The sequence below is a fragment of the Nipponia nippon genome, unplaced genomic scaffold (assembly GCF_047370975.1).
Source record: "Nipponia nippon isolate SJK-2023a ecotype South Korea unplaced genomic scaffold, ASM4737097v1 scaffold_3, whole genome shotgun sequence".
In the NCBI taxonomy this organism is placed as follows: Eukaryota; Metazoa; Chordata; class Aves; order Pelecaniformes; family Threskiornithidae; genus Nipponia; species Nipponia nippon.
The window spans coordinates 44358345-44385605 of record NW_028262347.1 but is presented as its reverse complement, the minus strand read 5'-3'; the positions used below and the strand labels follow the sequence as shown (position 1 = coordinate 44385605).

Genomic DNA, 27261 nt, shown 5'->3' with positions numbered 1-27261 from the left:
CTGGCCACGGTTCCTCCTCCGCAACTCAGCAGCCTCGACACTTTGCCTGCTCTCCCTCCACCTCTGTTACTCGCCTCCCGCTGCCCCCCTCCCTTGCAGGGCCGTATCCCGAGCTCCTCAGAAGCACACATCCCTCATGGTCTCACAGACCCCATTAATCTTTTCCTGACCACTGCATCTTTTTTTCACTGATAATCTAATCTTTACTCGGGAGGAATGTCCCTACCCAGCCATTTAGTTCCCACCTACTCTCATTTCTCTCTAACCCAAGGGGGTGGTTTTACCATAAACTGAACACACTCTAGGAGTCACCTGTTCCCACTTAATCCGGTTATTCCCCTCCTCAGGAATCCGCACTATTTTCCATAGCCCTCTTTCCTATTTTTCTCCTTCTCCCTAAACAGTTTCAGGGTAGAAAGCAGTGAAAGGTCTTAGACTTCTTCCCTTGTTTTCAACCCATCGAGGTGTTTGCAGGCAAACAGCCATTCACTATTTCTTCATCAGTTTCCTTTAATGCCTTTTCGGGTGTCCAACAATAAAGCAAATACAGAAGGCGAGGCCTGTTGGCTCCTAGTGCCTAATTTGGGAACAATTAGTATAAACTGAGCATGGGCTGTGGATTTGCCTGTACGCAAAGGACGAAGTATGCGGTTTGTCCTCTTTCGTGTAACTTTTTAATTTAAAACATCTTTTGAATATGTATTTAAAGCTTGTCATCTTACATACCTTGGCAGCTTTCACCTTGAAACAGCAACTAATGTATATTATGAGCAAAACAAAGCATTGTCCACGTTTATGTAAAATCACAACAATATAGGCACATAGATTTTGTTCCAATTGTTCACACACAAATTCAGTCCCAAGCTTTCATCCTAGATGTTTACAGCATGGCCATGTATCATTGAAATATGTTCCCACAATATAAAATACCAACATAATTTGAACAATAGGAAGTATATTTTACTTTTTGTGTTCTTTAAGCTATTCTTTCCCTTTGTAGTCTGTCTGGTTTCATACACCCTGACTCTGAACTCTTCTGAGTGCTTTCCCCTGCTCTGCTTACGCTCACTGATATGTCACTGCCATTGATCGATTGCTGTTTGTGTTTGTTTTGGACACTTCCAGATGATTGCTACTAATAACCAGTACTAAATTCCTGAAATATCTGCCTGATTCCTTTTAGAAGGCAACTTCGTTATGGCCTGTCATATGAAACACAGTAGGCCCTAGGAACACCGTGGTGCAGGAGAGAAATAATCACCAAATGAACGGGTAGCTCAAACAAAGCATTGTAAAAAGCCATCACGCTCAATTCTGCATGCATCATCTACTGCATTTCAGTGAAGGCCAAGTTTCTCAGTCAGCTCTCTGAGGAGATCCGTCAGCCCTAACGAAGATTCTTTTGGGACGTAGTTTTGTGCCCGCTGCGCTTTTCTACTGCGTGCAGCTCATCACCTGCGTGAGGTTAGATCAAAAGGATGCAGGTACAACAGTTTAAGTAAGAGGTACACAGTGAGAATCCAGAGACCTGATTCATTTTTACTGACTTTGTATTGGTCCTTCAAAAAATAAAAATAATTCTTAAAAGCTAGAGGGCTGTTAATTTAAAAAAAAAAAAAAAAAAAAAAAGCCCTGAAGGGTTATGAATTGTAACCGGTACCAACAAGACTCGGACTGACAGTGAGCCAGTAACCACTGGATTTGGTTTCTAATTATTCATTTGCGTGCTTACATTTGGAGATACAGAAAGACAGGAACCGAACTCTCTTTGGTGTGGACGAAAATGTGTTTAACAACGTTTTAAACTGTAATGAGAGTTAGCTGTATAGAGGCGAGTATGGTCAGAGGGTGCTGTCTTTAAGAAGAATGAATAGGCGCTATAGGTGCTGGAAACATATCATAAATATAAAAACCAACAAAGGTAGTGTTATTCAGATAAATTAAGGTTAGCTTAAGGGTAACTTAAACCTACGATATTATTTCTGTCTTATGGATAGGTACAGTCAGCTCTTCATTACCAAGGTGACAGACGGTATCTTAGATGGCACAACAGCTTGGCAACCTGGCAGCTCCCCCGCTAGCTAAGATGGCGGCAGCCCGGCTGCCCACGTAGGGCATCCCCAAGAACTCGGGAGTCTAGAGGACAACGTGGCGCAAAGACATGCCACAGAAAACACCCAAGGCTGGCTAATGTCTGGAAGGCTACATAAGCTGTCTCTCTCGTGGAGGAATGCAAAGATACCAGAGGCACCTCTCTCTGAAAGCAGTTTGTTCCCAAAAGGGCAAGTGCGGAGGCTGGACTAATGAGCCAGCGTACGGACAAATCCAATTCCTCTGCGTTACGCTCCCTGGTATTCTTACTGTGAGGCAGCACGGGTGTTCTGCAGGAGTGTTTTAGTTTGACAGATTCAGCGCTGCTCAAGTGTGTCTAGGTAGCTTGTTACCTTAGAAAATTTTCCCCAACGTAAGTCACTTCACATTTATCTACACTGAATTCCATCTGCTACTTTATCACTGCCACTCAGTTTGGCAATTTGGCTTTCTTCACTTTCTCAATTTGTTCTGTTTCTTTCCAATACTTTGATTTTGATGGATCCTCCGTAACGAAGAGCTCCGCTGCGAGATGCTCCCTAGTTTCCTTCGCAGTGAACACAAAAGCGAGGGCCATAATGGAAGAACTGTCTCCTCCAGGCGCTTCTTTTGTATGGTGATCATATCCTGGCCCTACTGATTTGCCATCAGGGGATTGCTTCTATGCCTTCTGCAGACTGGTCCTCGAGCACATTTATAGCCTGCCTATAGCACCCACCCTTTCCTGCCTTCTCTCCCATGCACTGCAAGGCTTGTCTGCCTCGGGTTTTCTCTACCTTCTTACACCTCACTGTCTAACGTTTTGACTCCATGTCTGTTTTTCATCCCTGCTCCTCAACAGGTTGCTCTAGGGCAAATACCTACCCGGTTCCCTGTTCAAATCTGGCCCTACAGAGTACCTATTTGGGCAGAAAAAGAGAGGTAGCATGGTTGCTCAATAAACTGTTTCAAAGTTACGCTGACTGAACTTCCTCACAAATAGCAAGGAGTGGTAAGATAAGCTGAGTCATCGGTCTGTACCCTCATACGGTGCAGGACACGAGAAGCGGCAACAGACCACCTTACAGAGCGAGATCGTGAATTGCGGCAGAAAACATTCTCATCGCGCCCTGGAAGTCATCTGCGCAGATACTGAATCCATTCCCATCCCCGCTGTCATCCTCATCCAACAACTGTCAACTGGAGACAGATGGCAATCTCTGCATCAATGCCTCATACTGTAAGATGAAATACCTGAAAAATCAAGCAAACTTCTAAGTTTGTTTTTTTCCTTTTCACACCGCACTCCTCCACCAGCTAGCTGACTGAACTTTGCTACAAGAAACAATACTAGTTTGCCTGTCAAACCAAACTAGTTCAAAGAAACTACATATAGTTATTTTTGGTCAAATGACAGCAGAGTTCAAGAATGGTAAAACACCTACAGAAACCAGACTAGAAGATGGACTCTAGGATTGATCCTGAATGCTAATACCTCCTGATAAGTCCAGCTATTTCACAAAGCTCTGTTGTATTTACATGCAAGATTTCAAATCAGGCCCTAGCCCTTGAAAAAAATGTTTTAAGCATCCAATTCAGTAGCACCGCAAATAGGATAAAATTGATATTTCAGTAAAAGTAGGACTGTCGGATTTGTATGAGTTTCCAGGCGCAAGTCATAACAAAGTAATCTAGTTAAACCGCTGACTACAGTGACTACAACATAATTAATTGTTAGAGTCTTACAGGGGAAAACCTTGCCAGAAGGTTAGCACTGTGACACTAAGCTCCAGTGAGGGGAAAAAAAGAATAATTTAATTAATTACTGGAAGAAAAAGAAATAAAAATCCATGATGATAGGCTAAGCCTCTCAGATTTAGATAGCGTGCATAGCTCAGAAGTAGCAGAAAGTGGTATTGAATTGCAAGGGATAGCAGTTTATCCGCATTTAGACAAAAATGCAAAACCAACGTAGACCAAGCGATAACAGAATTTGGTAGGTAAGAAGAGATAAACCAGAGATTAAGAGAGAATTTGAAAAGCAAACAGTACAAATGTAAACAGAAGTAAGAACTCCCTCTACATACTTAAAAAAAGGAAGTTGGTTAGCGACAAAATATGCAATCGCTTCACTGTCCAGAAATGAGACTGCAAGCATTTCCACGTTACCCTTCACGCCTCCACTGGGATCCGCTACAAATGAATCTTCTGAAGTCATGGGAAAGAGGCCAATGGTCCAGACTATGGAGCACCACCTGGTTTTTTCAACTCTTCGGACCGTCTCTGACAGAGAGATTAAATGTTCTGTTAGCCATATAATTGGGAATAAGGAAAGAGTGCAAGGAGGAAGACACTTGCAAAGTATGTTTCACTAGGTTTTGTCTCATCCGAGGCATGTGGGGCTGGGGAGAGGAGAAGAGTATTGCTGCAGGACAGCAGAGCATCGGCTTGGAAAGCATTAGTAAGAAAAGGTTGAAAGGAAGAGTCAGGGGGGATAGTAGGGCTGTGTTTGAGGATTATTTTACTTTTAGGGGGAGATTTGATATTAGAAATGTTATGGAGCATAAGTAGGGATTTTACAGGAAGGTTAGAGGGAAGTTACGGTAAGAGATTTAATGTGAAAGGTTTAAAGAGAGGTTTTTGAAATTTTATGGATAAAAAGAGGAACAGATATTTCTACAGAAAGATGGCAGTAAGATTTCATTGAGTCACAGCAATTTTAAGAACAGCATTTATGGAAGGATAGTGCAGAAATAAGTAGGTAGATAGGTTAGTTGGGGTACAGTGATGGGTGTGAAGATTATCCAGCAGGTGAAATTTAAAGCAGCAGAGAGGGAAGATTTAATGGGGCAGCACCGGAGCGAGCTTAATAAACCTAGTTTAATAAAGCAAGAGTGATAAAGCAGGTAGAACAAGTATGTGACTGAAAAAGTTTGTATTGGGAGAAGAAACACGAAGAACGCTGACTGCACGGACTTCAAAGGGGATCAGATACGGGAAGCAGCAGACAGGCGCACTGAGCGAAGAAGCTCCATGGAAGTTCAGGGAAGGCAGGCAGAGGCAGGCTGAAGTCCGGAGCAGAAGGAAGAGCGTGTGTGTTTTAGAGACAGGCAGGCAAATACAGTAATCTCAAAAGCGGCTTTGGGGAGAGCTTCCAGAGATGCTGACAAGCGTGAGAGCGGGGGAATGTTTCAGTGGAGACGACACCAGCACCAGTGGGTATAACCAATGTTTGCTAAGCCTGGAGCCTGACGGTAACGAGCAAACAGACATGGGGCAGGAATTTGGATATTGTCCTTAATTTCCCCAGCCAATAATATGTTATTGTGTTCACTATTTTCTTTGCCAGCCCTTGAAAACTGCCACTTCAGAAAAGATTATGGCTCAGATGATAGACTTGTACACAGAACCTTAATAAGGCTGGATAATTTGCTTGGCTCTCTAGAAGAAATTGCAAAAATCTTGAACAGCTTGCAAGCCTTTACAAAGGAACCAGCTTTAAAGTGCCCAACCCCAAAAGGCCCTTCATTTCCTCAAGATTTTAAGAATAAATGATGGGTTTTATTCTAAATTGAAAAATGAACTGTTTGTTTTTTGCCTGGCAAAGGAGAACAAGATCATCCTACCCAATCCTGGCGGTAATTTAACTCTAGGGGAGAGTCTCATTCCATAATAATGAATATATAAAACCCAGTATCTTAAGGCTTAGGGACCCTTGTCATTATGCCAGCTTAAAACGTAGCTAATAAAATGAATTGTATTTGTAGGCCTTAAGAATATCCTGAAGATTTTTTTGGTAAGAAAAAAGTGCTGTTCTAAAAATGTTTGCAAGCTATTAAGCTGTTCTCTTTTGTGGCAGAGGAAAACATGCAGCGTGATACTTAAAACTATTTGGGACTTTATCCCTGAAAGCTCTCCAGCACAGACAACCTTACTGAGATGCAAACATCTGACAGTCAGCATTTTTGTATTGCACTTAAGCCCAACCTCACTCACAACATAACTTCTGTTAATATATAACAGACTGTAAGGAACACAAAGCCTTTTTGGCACTAAAAAAAAAAAAAAAAAACCACCCATGTTTTTTATAGAAGACAAAAAAAAAAGATCCAACAGCAATGGTAGATGCAGCTAAAGCCTGGCAACGGCACCTCCTACACATAAAGAAAGGTGGGCAGATAAGATGCGAAGCGGGGCGAGCACATCTAAGCCTTGCTAGCTGCTACGGGCTGCCATGGAGAGGGGCCCAGGCAGCAGCTGGGGAGACCGGGGGTAACAGAGAACTGAAGGCACCCTAAGAACTAAAATACATTGCTGTAGTTCTCCATATACACGACATACTGTAAGTAACGAGCTTCTAATCTGCCTGTTTTTACTCATTTTTGGCCAGCTGTGCTGCTCATGGGGTCTAAAATACTGGTATTGTCACAGTTACATGATTCTCTCAAGAAAAGCTCTTCATCGTATAAAAGGAAAAAAATGACAGAATGGGAGAGACAGACAAGAGATCACATGAAGGATCCTTTTTCTAAATTGTGTTTTCTAAAAATACAATCGAGTAGTTTTCTAACTTAAAAACTCTACAGACAAGAGTGCAGGTAAGAATGTTTTTTTCACGAGAGTGCTTAGCGAAAACTTTTGTTCGGTCAACTTTTTGTGAAGTGCTTGACCTGCAAATAGAAATATGACCAACTTTACTAATTTTGTATTGCTGAGTATTAAAGAGTAGAGCTAGTACAGAACTATGTTTTCGACGTCTACTTTTCTTCCTATTTACAGCTTTCCAGCGTAACACAGAACAACTGGCCTGTTTTGTTTCGGTATTTTCCCTTCGCCTGAAAGACAAGAGGTTTTCTCTGCACTGAGGATCCCGATACCTTAAATTCTAGATACACAAACATTTAAACACCCCTTCAAAACCAACGGCCGCACCAAAAAAAAAAACCAAAACCTAAACCCAAACCAGAGCAGAAATCAGGTACGAGTTCAGTGGAAAGTCCAAGTAAATGAATGATCACCAGAAGGGCAGAGAAGGTTGGTAGGGTGAGACAGTGCCCACTGCTGTGGGAGAGAACGGGGTAGAGACATACCTAAGGTGAAAGCAGTTGCGTGGACTAAGCCTGTTATTTATACTGTAGGGTGCAGAGAGCCTAGTGCCAGATATTTGGGGCCCCTTTTTGCTAGGTATTTTTTATCTATATATATGTAGCATCTATTTTTTTTTTCTGTAAAAAGAAACCAAAAACTTTGGCAAAGTTTATATTCTGAACTCCTAATGAATGTTATTAACCAGGTGGACAAATTCAGGACTGAACCTGAGGGAGAGAAAAAAGGTGATGGAAAGGTGGGAACGTGCTCCCAGCTATGTAAGCCGGGGCTATATGGATTTCCTCTGTGTCTGACGTAAGCTTGTATCTTGTCCTGAGCCTGCTGGAGAGGCAGCACCTTCATCAGCATACCCCTTATAAAGCAGGATTAAGCAAGCCACAAATCTATCGAAAGCGGTGATTTCCAGAAACACCACGATCGATTTTCAGAGTGCTATTAAGACACAGCGAATTCAGCAAAACCAAAAAAGCTGACTTTTCCGTGCAGGTTTAGCCATCCGATCACCTCCACAAACCCTTTAGTGGATACCGCATCCTCCCCTCACACTCCCTGCACGTGCCTTTTTCCTAATATCGAACCCCGTTCGGTTTCCCCCGCTGAAGGCTGCGTTATTTACAAAGGAGACATCTTTGCAGCGTGACTGGCGGAAACCCCGAGTCCTTGCTTCTTGTAACGCCACGAAAACACGGGCTCGTTCCCAGCCTTCCACCTGCGGGACCGAACGCCACGAAGTAACTTCGGCCTGCCCACCAGAGCCGCCGCCGAGAGGAAGGTATTATGCTGCGGGAGCAGTTAAAGTCAGGCTCTTCCCACCGTGCACCGACCCCACGAAAGGACGAAGCCAGGGCAGCGGCAGCCACCACGTCTTCAGGCCAACCCGCGGCCCCTCTCCCCGGCGCCGCGTTCCCCTCACGACAGCCCAAGGCTGACCAAGCCGGGCTTTACGCGCGGCTCCTCGCCTCGTCGCTGGTGACAGCCGCCGGCGAGGGCCGAGCCCCGGGCACCTGCCCCGCGGGTGGGCGGCCCCACGCCGGCGGTGCCGGCAGGGCGCGGCGGGCTCCTCGGCCCCCCTCACCGGGCGCTGCGCTCCTCAGGCGGCCGCGGCGCCCCTCGCCCCTTCCCGCCCGCGCTGCCGCTCGCCGAGAGCGCCGGGGCCCGCGTCCCCTCCCGTGCCGGCGCTGCCCGGGGCAGGTGGCGGCGGCGGCGGCGGCGGGACCCCGCGGCGGGGCGGCCGGGCGGCGCGGCCAGGTCGGGCGCGCAGCGCACCGGGCCGGGCGGGGCCTCCCCGCCCTCACCCCATTGTTGAGGCCATCTCGGCAGCTTCCGCCCTGGCTTCGGCTCTGTCCGCGCCGCGATGGGGAAAGGGGGGGGGGGGGGGGGGGAGGGGGGGCTCGGGAAGCCTCGGGGCCGAGCCGCTCCTTCCGGGACGGCGGGAGGCGGTGCCGCTCACCTGGTGCCGCCGGCGCTGGGGAGCGCCCGAGCCGCGGCCCCGCCGGGCGGGAGGTGAGCGCCGGCCGCGTCCGCCCCGCCCCGCGCGGGAGCACGGTGCCCCGGCAGGCAAGCGGGCGTCGGGGGGATGGCACACGCTCCGGCCCCGGGGGCGAGGGACGGCGCTTCGCGGGCGTCGCGGCGGGCGGGCGGGCGTCGGGGCGCCGGCGAGCGGGGGAGGCGGGCGCCTCCGGGCAGCCCCGCGCCGAGGGGTGAGGGGAGCCCCCGCGGGCGCCCGGCGTGCGAGGGCGGGCGGTGATGGAGACCCGTCCCCGGGGCCGGGGGGCTGCCCGGGGAGATGGCGGGGCGGCGGGACAAGGACGGGCAGCGCTGCGGGACGGCTCACGTCTCCCCTTTTGTTTCTCTCCAGGGTGTTTGTGCTTCTCCGAGTCTCTCTCCCCGCCCCCGTCTCTCCCGCCCGCCCCGCCGGGACCTCTCCTCTCCGGGCGGCAGCAGAGCCGCCTCAGGGCGGGCGGCGGCAGAGGTGCTGGTGGGACGCTCTCGGCGTCCAGCCCGCCGGGAACATGGCGACCGGCGGCTACCGCAGCGCCGGGGGCAGCACCACGGACTTTCTGGAGGAGTGGAAAGCCAAGCGGGAGAAGATGCGGGCGAAGCAGGCGCCGCCGGCCCCGGGGGCGGCCGCCGGGGGGGAGGCCAGGCCCGCCGGGGGCGCCTCCTCCGCCGAGCTGAACAACAACCTGCCCCCCGGCGGCCCGGCCGCCCCCTCCGACCGACCGGCGCCCCCCGCCGGCGGGGCCGTCAACTGCCTCGGCCTCTCCGGCGCCGCCTTGGGCCGGGCCGCCCCCGCCAAGGAGCCGCCGCCGGCCCTCGCCGGGGGCCGGGGGGCTGAGCCTGCCGCCAAGCCGCCTCCCGCCGCCGCGCCGGGCTCCCCCGAGGGCGAGGAGAAGCTGGCCGCCAAGGGAAAGAGCTCGGGCCCCAGCGCCAGGAAGGGGAAGGGGCAGATCGAGAAGAGGAAGCTGAGGGAGAAGAGGAGGTCGACAGGTGTGGTGAACATCCCGGCCGCCGAGGTGAGCCCGCGGGGCGGCGGCCTGAGCCGCCGCTGGGGGGGCCGGGGGACGCCCGGGGCGGGGGGGGGCTCGGGCCGCGGGGGCGGCGGCCGTGCGCGGCGGTGCCCTTCCTTCTCCTGGGCGCCCCTCGGCCGTGCCCCGGCTCCTGGCGTGGGCCGGCGGCCGCGGCGAAGCTCCCTGCCGACACCGGCTGGAAGAGCACGAAGGCGTGCACGCAGTCGGAGGGGTGTACCGTGGTCGTGACAGTGCGGCATCCAAAGGGACGAGGTGCCGTTTATTCTAGATAAATTAGACCCGTGACTTTTTTTAATGTCTTCTTGTTGGCAGATGGTAAGTTCTAGGGCTTTTGGAAGATCAAACCAAGACACGTGCCTGTTAAAGTATGGTCACAACAATAGTAATGGAAGAAAACTGATTTATCAGCTCTGAATAAATGTTCAGGTGTAAATATTATTCAGTTTGGAACCCAAAAGAATTTCCTGCTCTGGAAAAAATGTAGTGGTTTAAAGAGCATTTTTTTTGAAGGCAGAGAAAGATATTTTTATCAGCCAACACCACTGTCCTCTGTGGTTTGCTACTAGTATAAAAATCTGGCATTGATTTATAACACTCCGAGAGGAATTCAGAAGAATGATAACTAAGTTTTTAGCTTTTTTTGCAGTTAATAAGAAATGCCACAGGAAGCTTTGAACAAAGCTGGATTGTAGTCTACAATTATGCACTAGTAATAATGACCACCGTCACTGTAGAAAAAACTTGTAGTTCTTCTTTTGGTTAACATTGTAGATTATTAAAATAACACTAGGAAGTGCGGTTTTTGTTACTAAAGCAGCAGGAGAAGGTGAAATCACATTCTTCATACCTGAAGTTACTAATTCTTTTTTTCGGGACATCCTAGGTGCTTTCACAGCAGACATGTACATGCGAGAAGGTATCGGAAGGTGAGGAATGAGTTTTAGGAACAGTAGAAATCTTTGTTTTCTGAGAATAATTACTTTCATAGTCTTTTCTTTGAGGTGAAGTGTTTTGGCATAGGTCTTCAATATTCTTGCTTTGGAAAGCGATGAATACAAGTGAGTTCTTTAATCCTCTGGCTTCCGAGGGTGCAGGCTGTGGTTTGTTTGTTTTATGCAAAGCCCCCTAAATACCTGCCCCCTCTGCTTCTATAGGAACTCTTAAAATGTTGTATCTTTACTTCCCTAAGTAAACTAGTCCAGTTAATAATGGTTTTGCACATTGCAGCAAGTATTGTACAACGTCATATTTTGGGGACCTCTGCTGAGTACCCCATCCCCAGTCATTGTCTTTGTTTGTTTTTTGGGTAGTGGGTTTCTTCTTGCTCTTTGAGAGTAGTGTCCTAGTTCTTTGAACTAGTTTTCTGAACTAGTTACCCTTGGGTAGTTTTTGGGTGGTGTGGTTTGGGGTTTGCTAGTTTGGTGGGTTTGGTGGTGCCTGGGGTTTTTGTTTGTTTGTTTTGTTTAAGTATTGCTCAAAATGTGCTCTGCTTTCCAGGAAAACACATTCCTTGCTTAGCAGCCATTAGAATCTTATATGTGAATTTGCTACTGTAGTTTCTGCTCCACCGTTAAGGGTACTTTGTTTATTAAGGTTAACATATTTAGGCATTGAGAAGCAAGTTTTCACCCATTCCTGTATTTCTGAGGGCCTAATAACTTTGCTGCTTGTCACCATGTGTTGGCATTTCTTGGAAACTTCTTATGCCTTTATACTAATTACCTCTAACTAGCGATTAAGCGTTCCATCACATTTTCAGGGTCAAATTTTAATAAACGTAGATACCTGTTGTACAAGGTATTATTGGGGAAACTTGCTAGTAGTTAAGTGTTGCATTTTTGACTGGCATATACAGTCAATATACTGAAATATTTCAGTATTTCATATTTCTTAAATGTTTTTAATCATTACCATATGCATTCCTAAGAATTATTTAACTAGGGAACACTAGATCATTCCTGATGGTGGACAGCTTCAAAAACTGTCTCCAGCGTGAAATGTGAGGAACTACTTACCAATGAATGTTTTGCAGAGTGTTTACTTGTAATGTCTTTCACATATCTATCTATTCATGAGAAAATATTTTAAAGCACTGATTCAACACGATCAGTTAAAGTTCTCGGACAAAAGAAGGCTGCGATGTAGATCATGACTTGTTGGAATAATCCATAACGCTCCAGTTTCTTGCTGTCTTTCTCATTAGATGCTAGGCGTAGCTTTACCATGCTATACATAGTGACTTGGTAGTAGTACACACTGACTTTAACCACTTTAGCACTTGTACCTCTGCGTAGTGTATGTTTTAAAATTACTTTTCAGGAGATGTTCTTTTAGAGCTTTATCGGGTGTTTTATTGTCTTATTTTTCAAGAAAATGGTCTTTCTCTAGACTGGAGTAGCCATTTTATGCTAAACATCCCTTTTATGATCAGCATGCCACTAGTGGTGGAGAACAATGATAAGAGGAGATTCTGGTACTCTGAAATGAAAATGGGTAGCTGTCGACAAAATGCACTCACAGAAGATACATAGTGCCTAGAAGCTTCTCTGCCCAAAACGGAATAGAAAAACAGTTTGTACCCCAAAGACCTAGGATCTAATTTCAGTTCCGATGCACCTGGAGAATTTAGTGATATGAAAGGTGATGAAATAAGGAAAGTAAAAGTTTGTGTTGTCTCAGTTATCTTGAAATAGGCATGAAGAATGTTAGCAGATCGTTATTCATTAATGATTAATTTCTCTTCTGTTCAATAGGAAGGTAACAGCTAGGTCTTAAACAGTTCTGTGTCTTAAATGTATTTTGTGTTGAAGTCGGTGGAGGACAGAAACCATAGGGGAAGCTGTGAAAACAGATGGTGACAGGTTGGGAATAGTGGTGACACTTGGCATTTAGAGGCCATTGTGATAGAAGTAAAGGCTGGTTTTTATCTCCTCAGCCCTAGTGCTTATCTAAGTAATGGTGGCTTTTGAAAATGGCTTCTGAAATACTTGCAGCTGTCTTCCTTTTCAGTGGTTGTAAAGAAGTTTCTTGATGGCTTGTTGGATCTTGAAAGTTGATTTCACTCTAAATATTAAGTGCCGTGGGATTTGGGTTTTGTTGCCTCGTAACGGTTCTTCAGGTTGTGAAAGCTGACTAAATGGTATGTAATTATCATTACTACGTATGTTTCCTTTTTTAAATATTAAGCTTTATAACCATTTTTAGCTATGTTAGAAAGTGTTTTCAGTTTGTAGGTGTTCACTTGATGCAGGTGTTAAGCTTACTTGTAACATTTTTCTCATTTACAGCTGTGCTAGTATTCGTCCAAGAAACACATAGAGTTCCCGTTATGCTACACTGACAGTGCTTTGTCAGGACCCACATATAGGATGAGAGTTATGTTTTGTATTGTTATAGTAATTCTTCTGTCCTGCTCCAAGCAAAACAAGCTGCACTGGTGAAAGTGCAGCTTTACTTTTGTAACTGTTTACACTGGAGGATTCTGCTGGCGTAGCTGCGTGGTTAAGTTTTTTTTCTGAACCCCAACCAGGAGAATAACAACTATTTTTGTGGTTGCCTTTTTTAAAAAAGGTATGTATGTAATCAAAATCTTGGTCCATCTAGGAAGGACAGTTAGGTAGCTGGGTTTTATTTAATGTGTGCTTATAGACAAAGTTTACATTTTTACCTAACCAGATGGAAGTCACCAGAATTCAGAAGTGTTCTTCTGTTAATAACAGGTTGATGAATGATTTAAAAAGGTGTAAAGAACTCAGATCTGTGTATTTTGCACATGAAGCTGCCAGATTCGAGACACAACAGTATCCTGGCCCATATGTGGGAAATACTGGAGATGCTAATAGAGTAAAAGGTAGAAGTGATTCAGATGTGGAATCTGCATAGGATGGTTGGCCAGTCTGTGTTCAGCTCTTGTCTTCTTATTAACAGCAATAAGGACAGGACTTCTTGAAACCACACTGTTGGCTTGCCGCCAGGCGTCTGCCTGCCTCTTCAGAAGGCGCTGCGTATGTGGTGCTTGGTAGGTAGTAAGGAGACAGCCTTTGTAAATTCTGACTTTGACCAAGACCCCGGGCAATACCTGTTCAAGGGCATACTCTTTCTTTTCTTTCCATCTTTTTTTAGCACGTGATAAACCTATATGCTTGTTCTTTTTCACACGCTCACCCCATGTTTAACAGTATGCTTTAATGTCCTGACAATTAGCTAGGTAAGGACAATATTTGGGCAAATAAATCACATAACTTTCCAGATTTCTAAGTTTATTTTCAAGTCCAGAACCCTTGTAGCAGCTTCTAAATCACTGCATGTGCATCTTCCAAACCTGGGGTCTCTATGCCCTAGGATAGCACTGTTTTGGAATAAGGCTAGGCAGTGTGCAGTAGTTTACCAGTGGAAAAGACACATGGAAGTAGTGTAATTTCTGTTTAAGAGGTAATATGGATAACTTTATTCTTGCGGAATTTAATAAGGCTGTTTTCGTCGAGAAACAGGTTGTAGACCAGTATCTGCATCTGGAATTCACAGGACTTGACCAGAAAGTAGTGATTCTTCTACGTACTTAGTTTTTCAGTTCAGCACTCGTTCCTACTGGAATGGGAAGGACAGTGATGGAAGAGTATCAGAACCCGTTAATTTCCCCTCTAATTCTTTTGACTTTGCATTTATCTCTAAGTGCAATTTTGGGAAGGTTGGTTTTTAAAATGATCTTTTAATAGTTAGGTGTAATTGGAAAACATTATTTTATGGTTGGGGTTTTTTCACTCTTCTGTTTTGGGGGTGAATCATCTGAAATGATACAGTTACTAGGTGGAAAATGAACGCAATTTAAGTAAAGTATTTCCTCTTCTGTTGAGTACTGAATTCTACAGAAAGTAAGAAAAAGTATTTACTTTAGGTTGTAATTCGTGGTTGAAAGCTTCTTAATGTTCAGCCTTGCCAGTTACTGCCTTTTCTTGCCAGTCTGTCATGTAGCCAGTAACCTTAAATAAATGTAGATGTTGGTTGACTGAAGATAAATATTCCTTTGTGCTCTTTCTAGGCTATTTCTTGAGTACTGAAGACTGAAACACTGTCTGTCCCATCGTTGTTTGTTCCTAAAGCCTACTTAAAAGGCAAGATAATCTGGAAAAAAATATTGTAGGTCAGAATGGAAACAGCCTGTCAGCTGTACATTTGTCTACTTTGATGCTGAAATATATGAAGCGTCTTGCTTTCCAGGGGAAATCGGATGACTTCAGTCTCATTGAAAAGGACAGAGACAGAAGTGTTGATATGACCAGTTATTGCACTGAAGTGCACCTGCTGCTGAGTATTGCTGAAAATTCCTCATCCGACAGTTCAAAAGTTGTATCCAGCTTCACTGTAACAAGTAATTGCCCTGAAAATATTTACTTATTGTTGTTTTGTAAAAACGCCTTCCTTGAGGGATGCCACTTAACTGGCTGCCAGTTGATGTTTATAATGTTGATTTCAACCTTTTGAGCCTGAAGATGCAGCCAGCATTCCACCACCTAATAGTACACTGCTGTGGGCCATATTTAACCAGTCTGGCTTGAAGGATACTACAGGGAGACCAAGTCAAAGGCCCTTCTTCACCCTTGAAGGAAACTTTCAAAGTTTCTGAAACCACTGGTGCAGAAAACCCTAATATGAGAGCTGTGTACACTAATACAGCTGAATCGTTAAAATTGTCTATGTGAGGGAAATTGCTCAAGATTTTGTAGTTTGTTTTTGGTAGTGGAAGTGCTGGAAGACTCTTGCTTTTTCCAAGTCAGCAGGACAAAAAAATCAGTAGTTTGAAAGATGGAAAGAGGTCAGTCCATCTTGTTGCTCTGTTGTATTGTCTCAGGTAGATGAAACTGTTAATACTTAGGAAGAGTAATACCAAAATAGATTTTCTGTGGAAAACTTGTGGTATTTTGATATTTAACTATTTAATATTTAAACAATTTTATAAACCTCTAAAACTTTATAATATTTTAATGAAACTACCCTGAATGATGAATAGTGAGTTGGTACTTTGGCTTCATTCTCCAGTTGAATCCACCTTTGCTATCTCATCTCTTCTAGCACTTGTTTAGAACTGTCTTGTGGAGGTAATGGGATTAAATAACAATCTTGGGTATTTGTAATAGTGTCTTCAAAAGTAAGTTATAATATTCTTAGCTGTGGAGGAAATAATAACTTAATGACTAAACCCTGAAGGTTGAAAAAAATGAAAGGATAAACAGAGAAGCACTCCAAAGCTGCTGCTTCTAAAACCTCAGCGTTTGGAACTGTCATGTCTTCAAAATGCCTTCATGACTTTGGGGATCCTGATTCATCCCACACCTGAATATTCAGAACTAATTACTGGGAGACTGATTTATTGAACACGTCCAGAAGGAGATGATTGGAATAAATGATGAAATACAAAATACATTTTAAGATTAAATTAGACTTCTGTGTTTGCTTCTGTACTAGAAGGAACAAATGATAGCCTGTATGCATTTTAGACTTCCCGTTTTGACTTTGGTTTGACTGTTTCTGGTGAAACTGTGCTGATTCTAATTCTTAATTTCCAAAGCTAAAAGGAAATCAGTCTATAATTAGTTTTTTATTTTTCTACTGTGGGTTCAGTAGACTGGAGAATACTCCTTCAAAAAAGGGAGAGGAGGGTATTTTTAATAAAAAGAGTGAGAGATTTCTGTCTATCCTGGGGGGTGTGTATGTCTTCATAACAATATTTTCTTTTTATTTGTGAGAGCTACTTTCATAAATAATTATTAATCAAAAAAACTGGAAAAAAGTAAAAAACACAACCCTTCTCCACTGAGTTCCACAGATGTAACTTTCTCTGAGGAAACAGGAGAGTAAAAGCCATGGATGGATTAATTTCCGCAGCCATTCATCCAGACTTGGATTATAACAGCAGCCTGTTTGTGCTTTGAATGTACTATATCCCAGATGTGTTACTTTCGAAAGAACTAAGCCAGAAAAAAACCCAAACACACCACAAAACCTCCCAAAACAAATTACCCTCCACCTCCTATGCGAGAGAAGCAAAAACCCACCTCTCTAAAAACCATCCAACTCTTGACTATATCTTACCCTATTTCAGTTCTGCTTTATACAGCTTGATTAGTCATGCACCTCTCATGGCAACTGAGTTTGATCAGATCTTTCTATGCCACTTAAAATACATTTTCTGTGTCAAAAATATAGTTTCTGTATATCCCAGTAAGAGCTGGTGGGAAATAGATTCCGTTTTCACAAGGAAAGGTTAAAACAAATCCCACCCCAACTCTAAATTAAATATGATAATATGAATTGATATGCAAAATATTTATTGGCACAGACTTCTCGTGCTTCTTACTTCATTGCATCTCTGGAGCATAGTTGTTTTCTAAATTCTCCTGTAGCTGGAAGTGTACAGGAGACTTTTGGAAAGGCCACTGTTAAGTGTTCAGTTCCACACAAGTTTATATTAATTTCTTAAAACTATCTTTATCTGGTTTGCATTCATTACATATATGCAAACTCATGTATGTTTTTCTCTGCTACTTTTTTTTTTAAGTTGGAGTTGTGTATTTAAAGACTTTCCAATTGGAAGACCGTAGGTGGATGACTATTTCCCGTGCTTCACAAGGTCATGGGAAATTAAAATAAAAACCACAACCCTGATGTTTTATTTCAGGATTTTACTGAATCTGATCTGCTTGCATGTTGCTAGGAAGGACTGGATGGAACATTTAGGTCTCTTACTCCAGGCCTGCAAATGTCATATGCAACTCTATCGTATAGTCTTACCATGTAATAATCATATGTCATCTTAAATGTAGCCAGGTTTCTTGCTGAATATGAGAACATCATCCTGGGTGAAGATAAGCTTAAAAAACAAAACAAAACATACCAAACAAACAAAAAACCTTCAGAGAAACAAAGTAACATGATGTCAACTGCAAATTTTACCTATCTTAACTCTCAACTCTCACCTTCAAACAAAAATACGGAACAGAAATATGTGCTAGGCACAGGCTTTGCACAGTGTGTTATGCAGTACCTCGTCAACAATGGGGCAGCATTAATCTTCTTGATCTGAAGCCTATGTAGGTAACTAGTGTTTTGAACCTCTCTAAGTTGGAGACTTTAGTAGGTGAGAGACTTGTAGAAGCGTAGTCTGGGGCAGCACTGAGTGCCTTCTGCGTGTAGATGTTGAATCTAAGTGTAATTGAGGTTGGAAGGAACTTCAGGAGGTCTTTAATCCAACCTGGTTGCTCACGGCTTTATCCAGTCAGGTCTTGAAAACCTCCAAGGATGAAGACAGCACAGCCTCTTTGGGCAGCCCTTCCAGTGCTTGACTCTCCTTACGATGGAAGTGTTTTCCCTTCTTTTGGTCAGAACCTCTCTCTAAATGTATGTCTGTTGTCTCCTGCCATACAGTGCTGCAAAAAGTCTAGCTCTGTACTCGGTGGCTGCCTGGGAAAACTGGAAAAAAGATGCTTTTGTTTTTTTGGCAGAACAACAGCCTAGGCATGCTTTACTCAGCAGAAATAAGAGATGCTGTAATGAGATTTGAGGCACAGAGGCAGGATAGTTGGGCAGAATGTATACAGCACTCAGATGTGGAAAAAGTGTTGTGGGCTAACTGCTGTTCTTCTGTATATATAATGTCTATGCCAAATACATCAATGACCAGAGGCCAGAGTGGTAGGCAGAAGCCAAGCAAACAGCAATTGGGATTTCCCCTCTTTAGCCGTTCCTCCTCTCGGCACTTTCTGACCTTGCTAATTCTTTTTATGAGTCATAGGAACCTGTGTGTGTCCTGCTTGTTTGTTGTTGTTAGTGGCACATATTTTATGAATTATTTTCCGTGCAATATGCAGTTCAGTGTTTGTAGGAACATGGTATTTCAATTGAAACCTGCGGTCATCTGGACCAATCTTTTCCCGCTGTATGCACTTGAGGTGCACTTAATTGCTTTGTAAAGTACTACCTTAATTTTTCCTCTCTGTACACTGTAAGAAAACAAGACTGATTATAGTAGGTCTGACTACTACTAATTCTACTACTGAGCCACCTAGCTCAGTGTCCTGCTCCTACAATGGCCATGAACAGATACATAGTAAGGAAAAACAATGTAGAAGTCTTCTTAGGTATTTCCTGTGAATTAGTTTTCTAGCCTCTTGGCAGTTTTCATCTTGAAGGATTGAAGCATCAGATGAAGGTCACTAAATAGACACATTCATTTTAATTTCTGTCTGCCAAGTACTTGTTCAGTCTCCCCTTGAACCTGTGTAAACTGTTAGCATACAAAAAAATAATTGGGACAATGAGATCCGCGTTTCTAAGAACCCTTATATATGACGAGCCACCTTTTTATGATTATCATTTCCTCCTCTTCTGCCAAAAACCCCAACGTGGCCTCATGTTATGATCCCTATTCACTAGTTAGTCCAGAGCAAGGCTGCCATAATGGTTAAGAGGCGTTTTCTAATTTAATTTTGTTTCATTTTCCGGGGTCTCTGGTCTGTTCTCTTGCTCTTGTTTGACAGTCTGTTACTTATACCCATCAATCTACTGCTGTCCCTTAGGAACTTTTTTTTTTTTTTTTTTTTTTTTTACTGTGGGGATGCTGTGGTACTTTTCCTCACTCTGTGCAAGCACTTGAACTTTTAGATTTTTGTGGCTCATCTGTTGAGGAAGATGGTTCATCTGATATAACCCTTGGCTTAAGCCACTGTGGAACCATACCTGAAGATGAGGGGTTTTTTTGGCTGATTATTCACATCTACCACATGTTCCCTTATAGACTTTTGCTTTTGGAAGTAGGTTGTTCATCTGGATAGGTTTAGAAATTTTTTGTATGCTCTTCTGTTTTGTTTGAGATAAAGGCCCTGACTGTTGTATCACTTCGAATGAGAAGTTCTGGATCCTCATCATACAAGTTCTTGTGCAGCCAAGTTGAGGTGACCTCACTAACCAACTCCTTCTAGTTTACCAGAATTTGTAATAAGGGCAGACTTTTATAATAAGTATCTTGTTAAAAGACCTTTCAAGTGGAAACATAAATATCTTATTATCTGAACCAACCACATGTGGTTTGTCAGTAGAAAACAGCAAGTTATTTTCTATAACCTGGCCTTCTGTAGTGTCCTCTTTAGTTATCAAAACCCAATCTCTTACTCGTTTAGTAATTCAGATATGAAGCCTGTGTGCTCTAACATCTGGAAGTATCCAGGCCCTACCAGATAAACAGTTGGCTTGAGCTTAAAAATGTTGACATTTGTTTTTCTTGTATATTTTATTTTTTCATTTCTATATTTTGTTCTGGGGAGAGAAAGGGGAAAATTACTTGAGTGTTGCCGATCGCTGTTGAAACTTTTTTTGCTTGTATGTAAAAATTGCTAAGTGTAGAGACTGAGGCTCCTGTGTTTACAAATTGTATGTGGATAAAGGCTACATAAGAAGCTAGCTCCTAATCACTGAAGTGGTAGCAAGATAAACAAATGCAATATTCATTCTTGAATGGGTCATTGATTTAAAATAGTTTCTTAATTGTTTACATAGTGCTTTTTGTCTTGTTTTACCTCCTTTTTCAAGCCAGCAGCACTAAAGGAAATTAAGCTGACCTACATCTTTTATAATTGGAAAGGATAGAGAAGTTTTTGATACTGAATGCTAAATTAGATGGTAGCAAATAAGAAATGAGTTTTTTGCAGGGTTTTTTTCATCCTCTTCACTGTTTAGGTACATATTTGTGTACTAAGGTCCTTTTTTTAGATTAACAAGCAGAAAACTGTTATACTAAATAATTTTTTTTTGTTGTTTACACAAAACAGCTTTTCTCTCTCCCCCCCCCCCCCTTTTTTTTTAAAGAACATTTGTTTTTCTGGCCACGAATATGAAGCTTTTCAATTTGATATGCTTTTCCTGAATTTAAAAAATAAATATGTTCTTCAAGATCTTTTGAGTTTATGAAAGATGACCTTTATTGCAAAGTTTAGGAGCTGATTAATGTTCCGGTACCCTGAAGCAGATTGTTAAACAAACCTAACTTCAAAAAAGCTCTTAAAACAACAACGTACAGTGAGTAGCCATTTAGAAAGAGCTCTAAGAACTCTTATTCTGCTCTAAGAGCTCTTAGAACTAATTTAATCTGAATAATTCTTCCAAGGTGCAACAAACAGACTAGTCAATGATGTGAAATATAATCTCAATTTCTTCCATAAAAACACTTCTTTGTCTTTGCAGGGTAAGCTAGGAATTATTCGTTATTATTATTGATCAGTTAAGCAGTGCTTTGCCAAGCCAGAACTATGCCAATGCCTTATTAGCCTTAGTTTTTTGAAGTATTTTAAGATAGTTGTTCTAAGTTTGGCAGCAGTTGTGCTTGTAGTCTGTGTCCCAGAGTGTAAATAACAAATTGAGGTGCAGAGTGTGTGTATTTTTTCACTTGTGCTGATGTGGCTTATTAGTTTTTGTAGACTAAATCCAATCTGAAATAGTATCATGACTTCAGTCTGGATGTTTTCAACAAGCCAAATATCAAAAGTTGTATTGATCACTGGTCAGACAACAGTACTTGGCAATACCTTACTGATACCTTAGTTAACTGATTAGCTCTCCTTATCCTGTGTTACATGGCACACTTTCTTTAGAATGCGGAAACACAATTTCAGCATGTGTAACCTGGAACCTAGCAAAGATTCCCTGCACGTCTGCTCCATTCTTCATACTGGTTTAGTAGCTATTATCTTTTCAGAGGTACCATTTAATGATTAGTAATTTTTCCTGAAGCTGGTAGCTACTAGAGTTGCCTCTCAAACAAAAAGTCAAAAGCTTATATTTCTCTTTTTTTTCCCAGGAGTATTGTAGGCTTCTATGTAAATAGTCATGTAACTTCTTACATACTTATATTGAAAGTTTTCTGTGAAGTCTGTTTTGAGTAAAGATCTGAGTATTTTGGAATGTGAGAGGTGGAGTGGAACCTGGAAGTGCTTGGTCCTGTAGCAAATTGTGTTCTAGACCTGTATGAAATGAGTTGCTTAACTTCTGTCTGTTACGTAGCCATGTTTAATGTTACCATTTTTTTCCTTCCTATAAAAGCTTTCAGATCCTTATATGAAAAGTGCTATTTAAATTAATGTACTAACTCCAAGATGAAAGATTTATTTTTGTGTGTGTAATGTTGTACTTCAAAGGATAATTGTATGACACTGTCATTTTAATTACACAAAAGCTACAAACATCTGTAAAATGCTGAGATGTGCTGAATGACTTAAAAAATGAATGTACAGAGGAATTTTGCAGAGCAGTCCTTTGGGTTTGTCCTTCAAGAAAAAAAGGTGAAGATGTGATGAATTGAGATACTCCTCATTAGTATTTGAAGCCAAAAAACTTTTTTTTTTAAATTACATTCATTTCTGCTGGAGTATGCTGAGAAGATGTTAAAGGATATATTTGGGGCTTACGTTATTATTTTACAGATTTGTCATTTTTGTTCATGACATTTGAGCATACCAAACCGTAGGCTTCTGCTTTGGGGAGAAAAAAAAAAGAGATAGGAACAGCATGCAGTCATACTCTAAAGGATGTTACAGAACTGGGTGTTAGGGAAGTTTGTACTACAGTGGGCAATAATAAAGCATTGCTGGTAGTCTGACCATAAGGATGTTACATTAATGAAGCACTTCTTTCACAAAGAAGTTACATTTCTTTCACAAAGGTATTAAATTCTCTCGTAAACTCAGAAATGTGATAATTTTTCAGATTTGGAAATCTACAGCTGAATGTTTAAGTAAGTAGCATATATTTGGTGTGCTAAGTACCCTAATGAAGCATTCCAGTGAAGTATATTGGAATTGGGCATTTTGAGGATATTAACAATTAAATTAGGTGCTTGTACCTGACAAACAAATATTTAGGGGCCTGCATTCAGACATTTCTGAATAATGGCATAGCTAGAGCTTAGTTGATCCTAACACATCTGTGAAAGAATTTCCTGCTCAGCTTATTTCTCTCCTCTTTTGATTTGTTACTAATTGAAAGAATTGAAAAAGGAGAGTCCTTAATACTTTTTAATGAACTCCTGTGACTAGAAAGACATAGAAACCCTAAAGATAATTATTTGTGAAAAGGGAAATAAACTAAAAATTAAGGAAACTTGTACAGTGAGTGCACATAAAGATATCTTGTATTCTGTTGAAGATTATGTGCATCATAATTATCTTGCATGAAATACAGACACCTCAGGCAGTTGACTTTTACAGCAAAAGGCAGGAGTTATTTTTAGCCTGAGGCAGAAACTGAGGAGCATCCCATTATCTGACAGCCTTCTTTAGTCTAAAACATAAATGAGTGTTTTAATATAATCCCATTTTGTGGGTTTGCTTCTTCCTTTCAATTAAAAAAAAATTGGGCTTGTCAGATGTCAGATCAGTTTTTGTCAAACTTACCCGGAGGCTATTTGAACGCAGGTGTTGCTAAGCAGCTCAACACTAGAAACCACTTCTCATGGCATGTTACATTTTTTATAAGATGCAAGAATGTTTGAGAATCAAACCAAGAAATTAGAAATGGGTGTATTAATGTATTCATGCATGCATGAAATATTCCCAGCTACCTTTCTGCTTCCTTTTTTGATTCTTCATAATTTTCTTTGTGTTCTGTTTATTTAGAAAGATTTGGAGGTTGTTCTCATGTTTATATGTTCTAAAGCTTTCAGCACTTACTGCTAGCTGGCTCAGAGAGACTGGAAACTGAGATCTGAAGCCTGAATTCTCTACATTGTAAGGTATCAATTAATTATCTATTCCATTATGATGAGCGTAGACATCCCTACAGCTTTTTATAAGCTGGTACGGCTTATTAGTTTAGGTTGAGGGTTGTTGTTCTGCTTTGAGATCCCACTTTGGTTGATCTGGGAGCACCATGATGGTGCTCGTGCACTGCTGAAGTTGTGGTTACTAAGTCACGCTGACCTAACCTGGCTCCGTCTAGAAGTACTGGGAAATGTGGGTATGCAAATGTGATGCAGTGATGTCCTAGCTGACTCTCAGACCTTTGGATGTCAGTGTTGCTTCCCGTTTCCAAGAGTGTTTAGTGGGCTTGCCATGATGTTGTGTAAGTACAGCTGTGTTTTTAGATCAGTGCAGATTTTGCATTGGTTCGTGTGCCTGAGGTCTGTGTGTCACAGACCTTAGTTAGGAAGCAGCGATATTACAAAGAATAGCTTTTGTACCGTTTTGGCAGAATGGAATGGTAAAGATATAGCTGAAAACGTGTTTCTGTCCCTTTAAAATATGCCTGTAAAAACCTTCTTTAGATTTGTTTGGGGTTTTTAATTAAAAAAAAAAAAAAGGCAACTTTACAGAAGTTGTAGTAAATAACAAAAAAGGCTAAACTGAAGGATAAACTCAAGATGTGGCTATCCCTTAATATGTTACAGAACTTCGACAAAGATCACAAATGTCCTGATATTTAAAAAGGCAGATAGAATCATAGAATCATTTAGGTTGGAAAAGACCCTTAAGATCATTGAGTCCAAAAATAAACCACGATAACATACAATTTAAATCTCTACTTCCTATAGATCAGTTCAAACAGGTATACAAGATGAGGTACAGTCCCATACAGAAGTATACACTAGCAAAAAAAAAAAAAAAAAAATCCCCAGACTCCAACAGAAGGAACCTTTTGAAGTCTGTATTATTACATCTGAACTTAAAGCCATATACTTGATAAAGGTATTAGAAAACCTCATCCCACGGCAAAACTTGGAATCCTGAAAGGAACATATGAATCTATAAATATATCAAATTTTACCTTCATATTTCTCTCTGCAAGGTTAACAGGACAGCTGGATTTGTACTTTTTTACACAACTCGGAGATGGTTTGAGTGAACAGTTTTCTACCATAGATCTGCTTAGTTAAGATTGAACCAGAAAATTTCATTGTTCATCTTCAAGAATATTTGAGAACTAGGACAAATTTGGCTGAACCATACCTAGTTTGTGATGCCAAAAGAGTCAAATGAAGGCTGCAGTCCTGCAGCTGGATCTGTGTAAGTGGTTGATAGGGCATGATAAGGAATAGCTAACTATAGACATAGTTTAGAAGAGACAGTTTGTGGATTTTCTTCTCAGTTAGGACTACATGTTGCACTATTTGTAGAGAATTGATGAACATGATAAATAATAAGCAGCTCACTAAACAGAGACATAAGAATGGATTATTTATCTGAATAATGTCATCCTCAGTTGTAACAGGTTTTACGAACAAGCCAAGTAAAAGCTACTAAATGTTCAAGTGCCAAAGCTCATGTTTTTGGCTTCATTACTGCCATCATTGATCATTTTATACTTTTATTTACCATAGTAAATAAAGTGAAGAAATAGAAGATTAGAACAGATTAAATTCCCTTTGCTGCTAGAACATCATAACTTCAGTCAGTAACCTAACATGAAGAAAACTGTTATTCTTTTGTTAATGTTTCCTATATGATTTTCTTCTGTGTCATTCATTGGTTTATTTTTATCTTCATTTTCTTTTACTGCTTCTCTTTTTTTGTCTGTTGAATGCACAATGTATCCAGTGCTCATACTTGCATATGAGATTGCGTTTATAGAGCCTTTTGGGTTTCTTCATAATTCTGAGACTGAAGTAAACATTTTTGAAGAATCCTGGAAAAAATCAGGCTGGATTGCAGTAAACATTAACTGCTTTAAATCTGCAATGGCTAGATGACTGAATTCTCCCTTAGTTTTCCAAAACACTTCCAAAACGAGTATGTGACAGACAAAACTTGTACTGCAAAAAACAGAGGCGAGCACATGGCAAAGAGAAAGTAGAGCCACAGAATTTGAGTGTGAGAAGGAAGAAAGAAGAGTGTGTTCCAGTCAAGTGGTGTATACAGTGTTTTTTAATTATAGGTTCTGAAATGGAAAGCACGTTACAGGCATTCTTAAAACACAGGTGACCAAAATTTTAGTTCATATAAATGTATATGAATCCAAGCTAAAATGTGAAAATAAGCTTGGTTACGTTTATATGAGCCAGTATTTAAAATGTACAATTTAAAATGTACCTCTTTATTCCTCCATGAATTTGAGAAATTGAACTGATAGTATTTATGTAATGAATAGTTCCATGTAGTGATCTAAATCTGAAACAAAAGCTAAAGAGACTTTTTTTTGGTTGGTTTGCCATGGTCATTGGTTCTGCATAGCAGGACTCCGGTTGAAGTTCAGAGGGGCTGTATGAACCGGGGTATGTTGTTGGACTAGTATTTTGTCAATATCAAAAGTTACTGATTAGAAAAAGGGAAGTAGGGTTGTAAAATATTTTTCCACAGTTCTAAGTGGAATTTTTTCCTGTTACCATCTGCTTTTATCCAACTTTCAGAACTCAGATTTTTCTCTTTTGTGCAGGGATGGTTCTTCTACTTGGACGCTGTTTATTAGGAAGCTGCACTAATAAATAATGAATGAATCCCCTAAAATATCACAGTATAGTGGGGGAGGGGGACTATATTTTTTTACCATTAGAATTTGTGTTTAGAGAAAAGCTTGAGAAATAAATGAAAATATTTTTCATTTGTTTCTAAGTGCAGCTTAGATATTGCTGATATTAGTACTAAAATAATACATTTAGAACATTAACATTACAAATATATTCTAAAAAAGTAGGTAGTTTTTAGTCATTAACACGGAAGTAGACGGAGACTAATGAAATATGAGAGGAGTATCTGACAGGGGAATCATGAAGCGCATTTGCTAATTATAGCCTTGCATTCATAGGAAAGACTGCCGTTTCTCCTCTTTAAATTAAAATCGGTACTCAAATGTCATACTGGGATCTTTAGTTGATCAAAGGTCAAAATACCTGTTGGTTATTCGATTCCATTTGGATGACGCTGAAGGAAAGGCGAATTTTGCATCTGGACACGGCTATAGAAATTGCATAGAAGTGGGAGCTTGTGTACAACCGTAAAGATGTTGTCATCAAGGATGTTTATAACAGATGCTGCCTTATATCTGGAATTTAGCCTGGACCATACTTTTCTAGTTCTCTTCATGTGTATGAACTATTTGTAAGCCAGCATGCTATGAACTTCGTAGATGACTGTGTGTAAGAAGTGAGCTTAGAGGGGATGGTACTGGTGTGGGGAACCAAGCATGCTGAACAGGGTGTGCAAGACCAGGCTGGGTGAGGTGGGAAGCAGCCGGCCCAGACAAAGAAGCTTAAAGAATTCAGCGGTAGGTCACAGATGTTTCTGCATGGAGATAGCCACCTCGCTCTGAAGTAGGCTCTGCATCGAGGCTTGAACCAAAATAAGTGCAGCTGATTTGATTTGGAGGGGCTTGGCTTTGAATCAGCTACGGGTACAAGGAAGGGCACGTCTTCTGTGTGATAGGCAGCCCTTCCAAAGAAGACTTTAAATAATATGTTCTGTCTGATCCTTTTTTTACATATAGAGGAAGCTTGTGTGAAAACAAAGTTTTTGCAGTTTACTTGACTTGTAGATGTGGACATCTGTACCTTAAAATATTTTGCTCTGAGAAAGTTATG

General features: G+C 41.8%; 1 protein-coding gene and 1 long non-coding RNA gene across 6 annotated transcripts in view; one reads left to right on the top strand and one right to left on the bottom strand.

The window, feature by feature from the left end:
* Window positions 1-451: 451 nt before the first annotated feature.
* Window positions 452-8760, bottom strand: LOC148054563 (uncharacterized). Of its 2 annotated transcripts, none has more exons than XR_015707006.1 (3): window positions 8630-8760; window positions 4240-4353; window positions 452-3324 (listed from the first exon to the last, which is right to left on the bottom strand). It is a non-coding gene; the product is annotated as an uncharacterized LOC148054563 (long non-coding RNA). The 2 variants fall into 2 exon arrangements; XR_015707005.1 differs by lacking the exon at window positions 8630-8760 and adding an exon at window positions 7739-7878.
* PAWR (pro-apoptotic WT1 regulator) overlaps window positions 7809-27261 on the top strand; it is an 84820-nt gene continuing 65367 nt past the window's right edge. Inside the window, exons 1-2 of one of the 4 annotated variants that reach the window (XM_087767960.1) lie at window positions 7809-7951; window positions 9038-9695. In XM_087767960.1, coding sequence (XP_087624086.1) covers window positions 9192-9695 — 504 coding nt within the window. In that variant the 5' untranslated portion in view covers window positions 7809-7951; window positions 9038-9191. Of the gene's footprint in view, window positions 7952-8570; window positions 8737-8761; window positions 8880-9037; window positions 9696-27261 lie in introns of those variants that run through there. The other 3 variants (XM_087767956.1, XM_087767957.1, XM_087767959.1) reach the window with 3 other exon arrangements.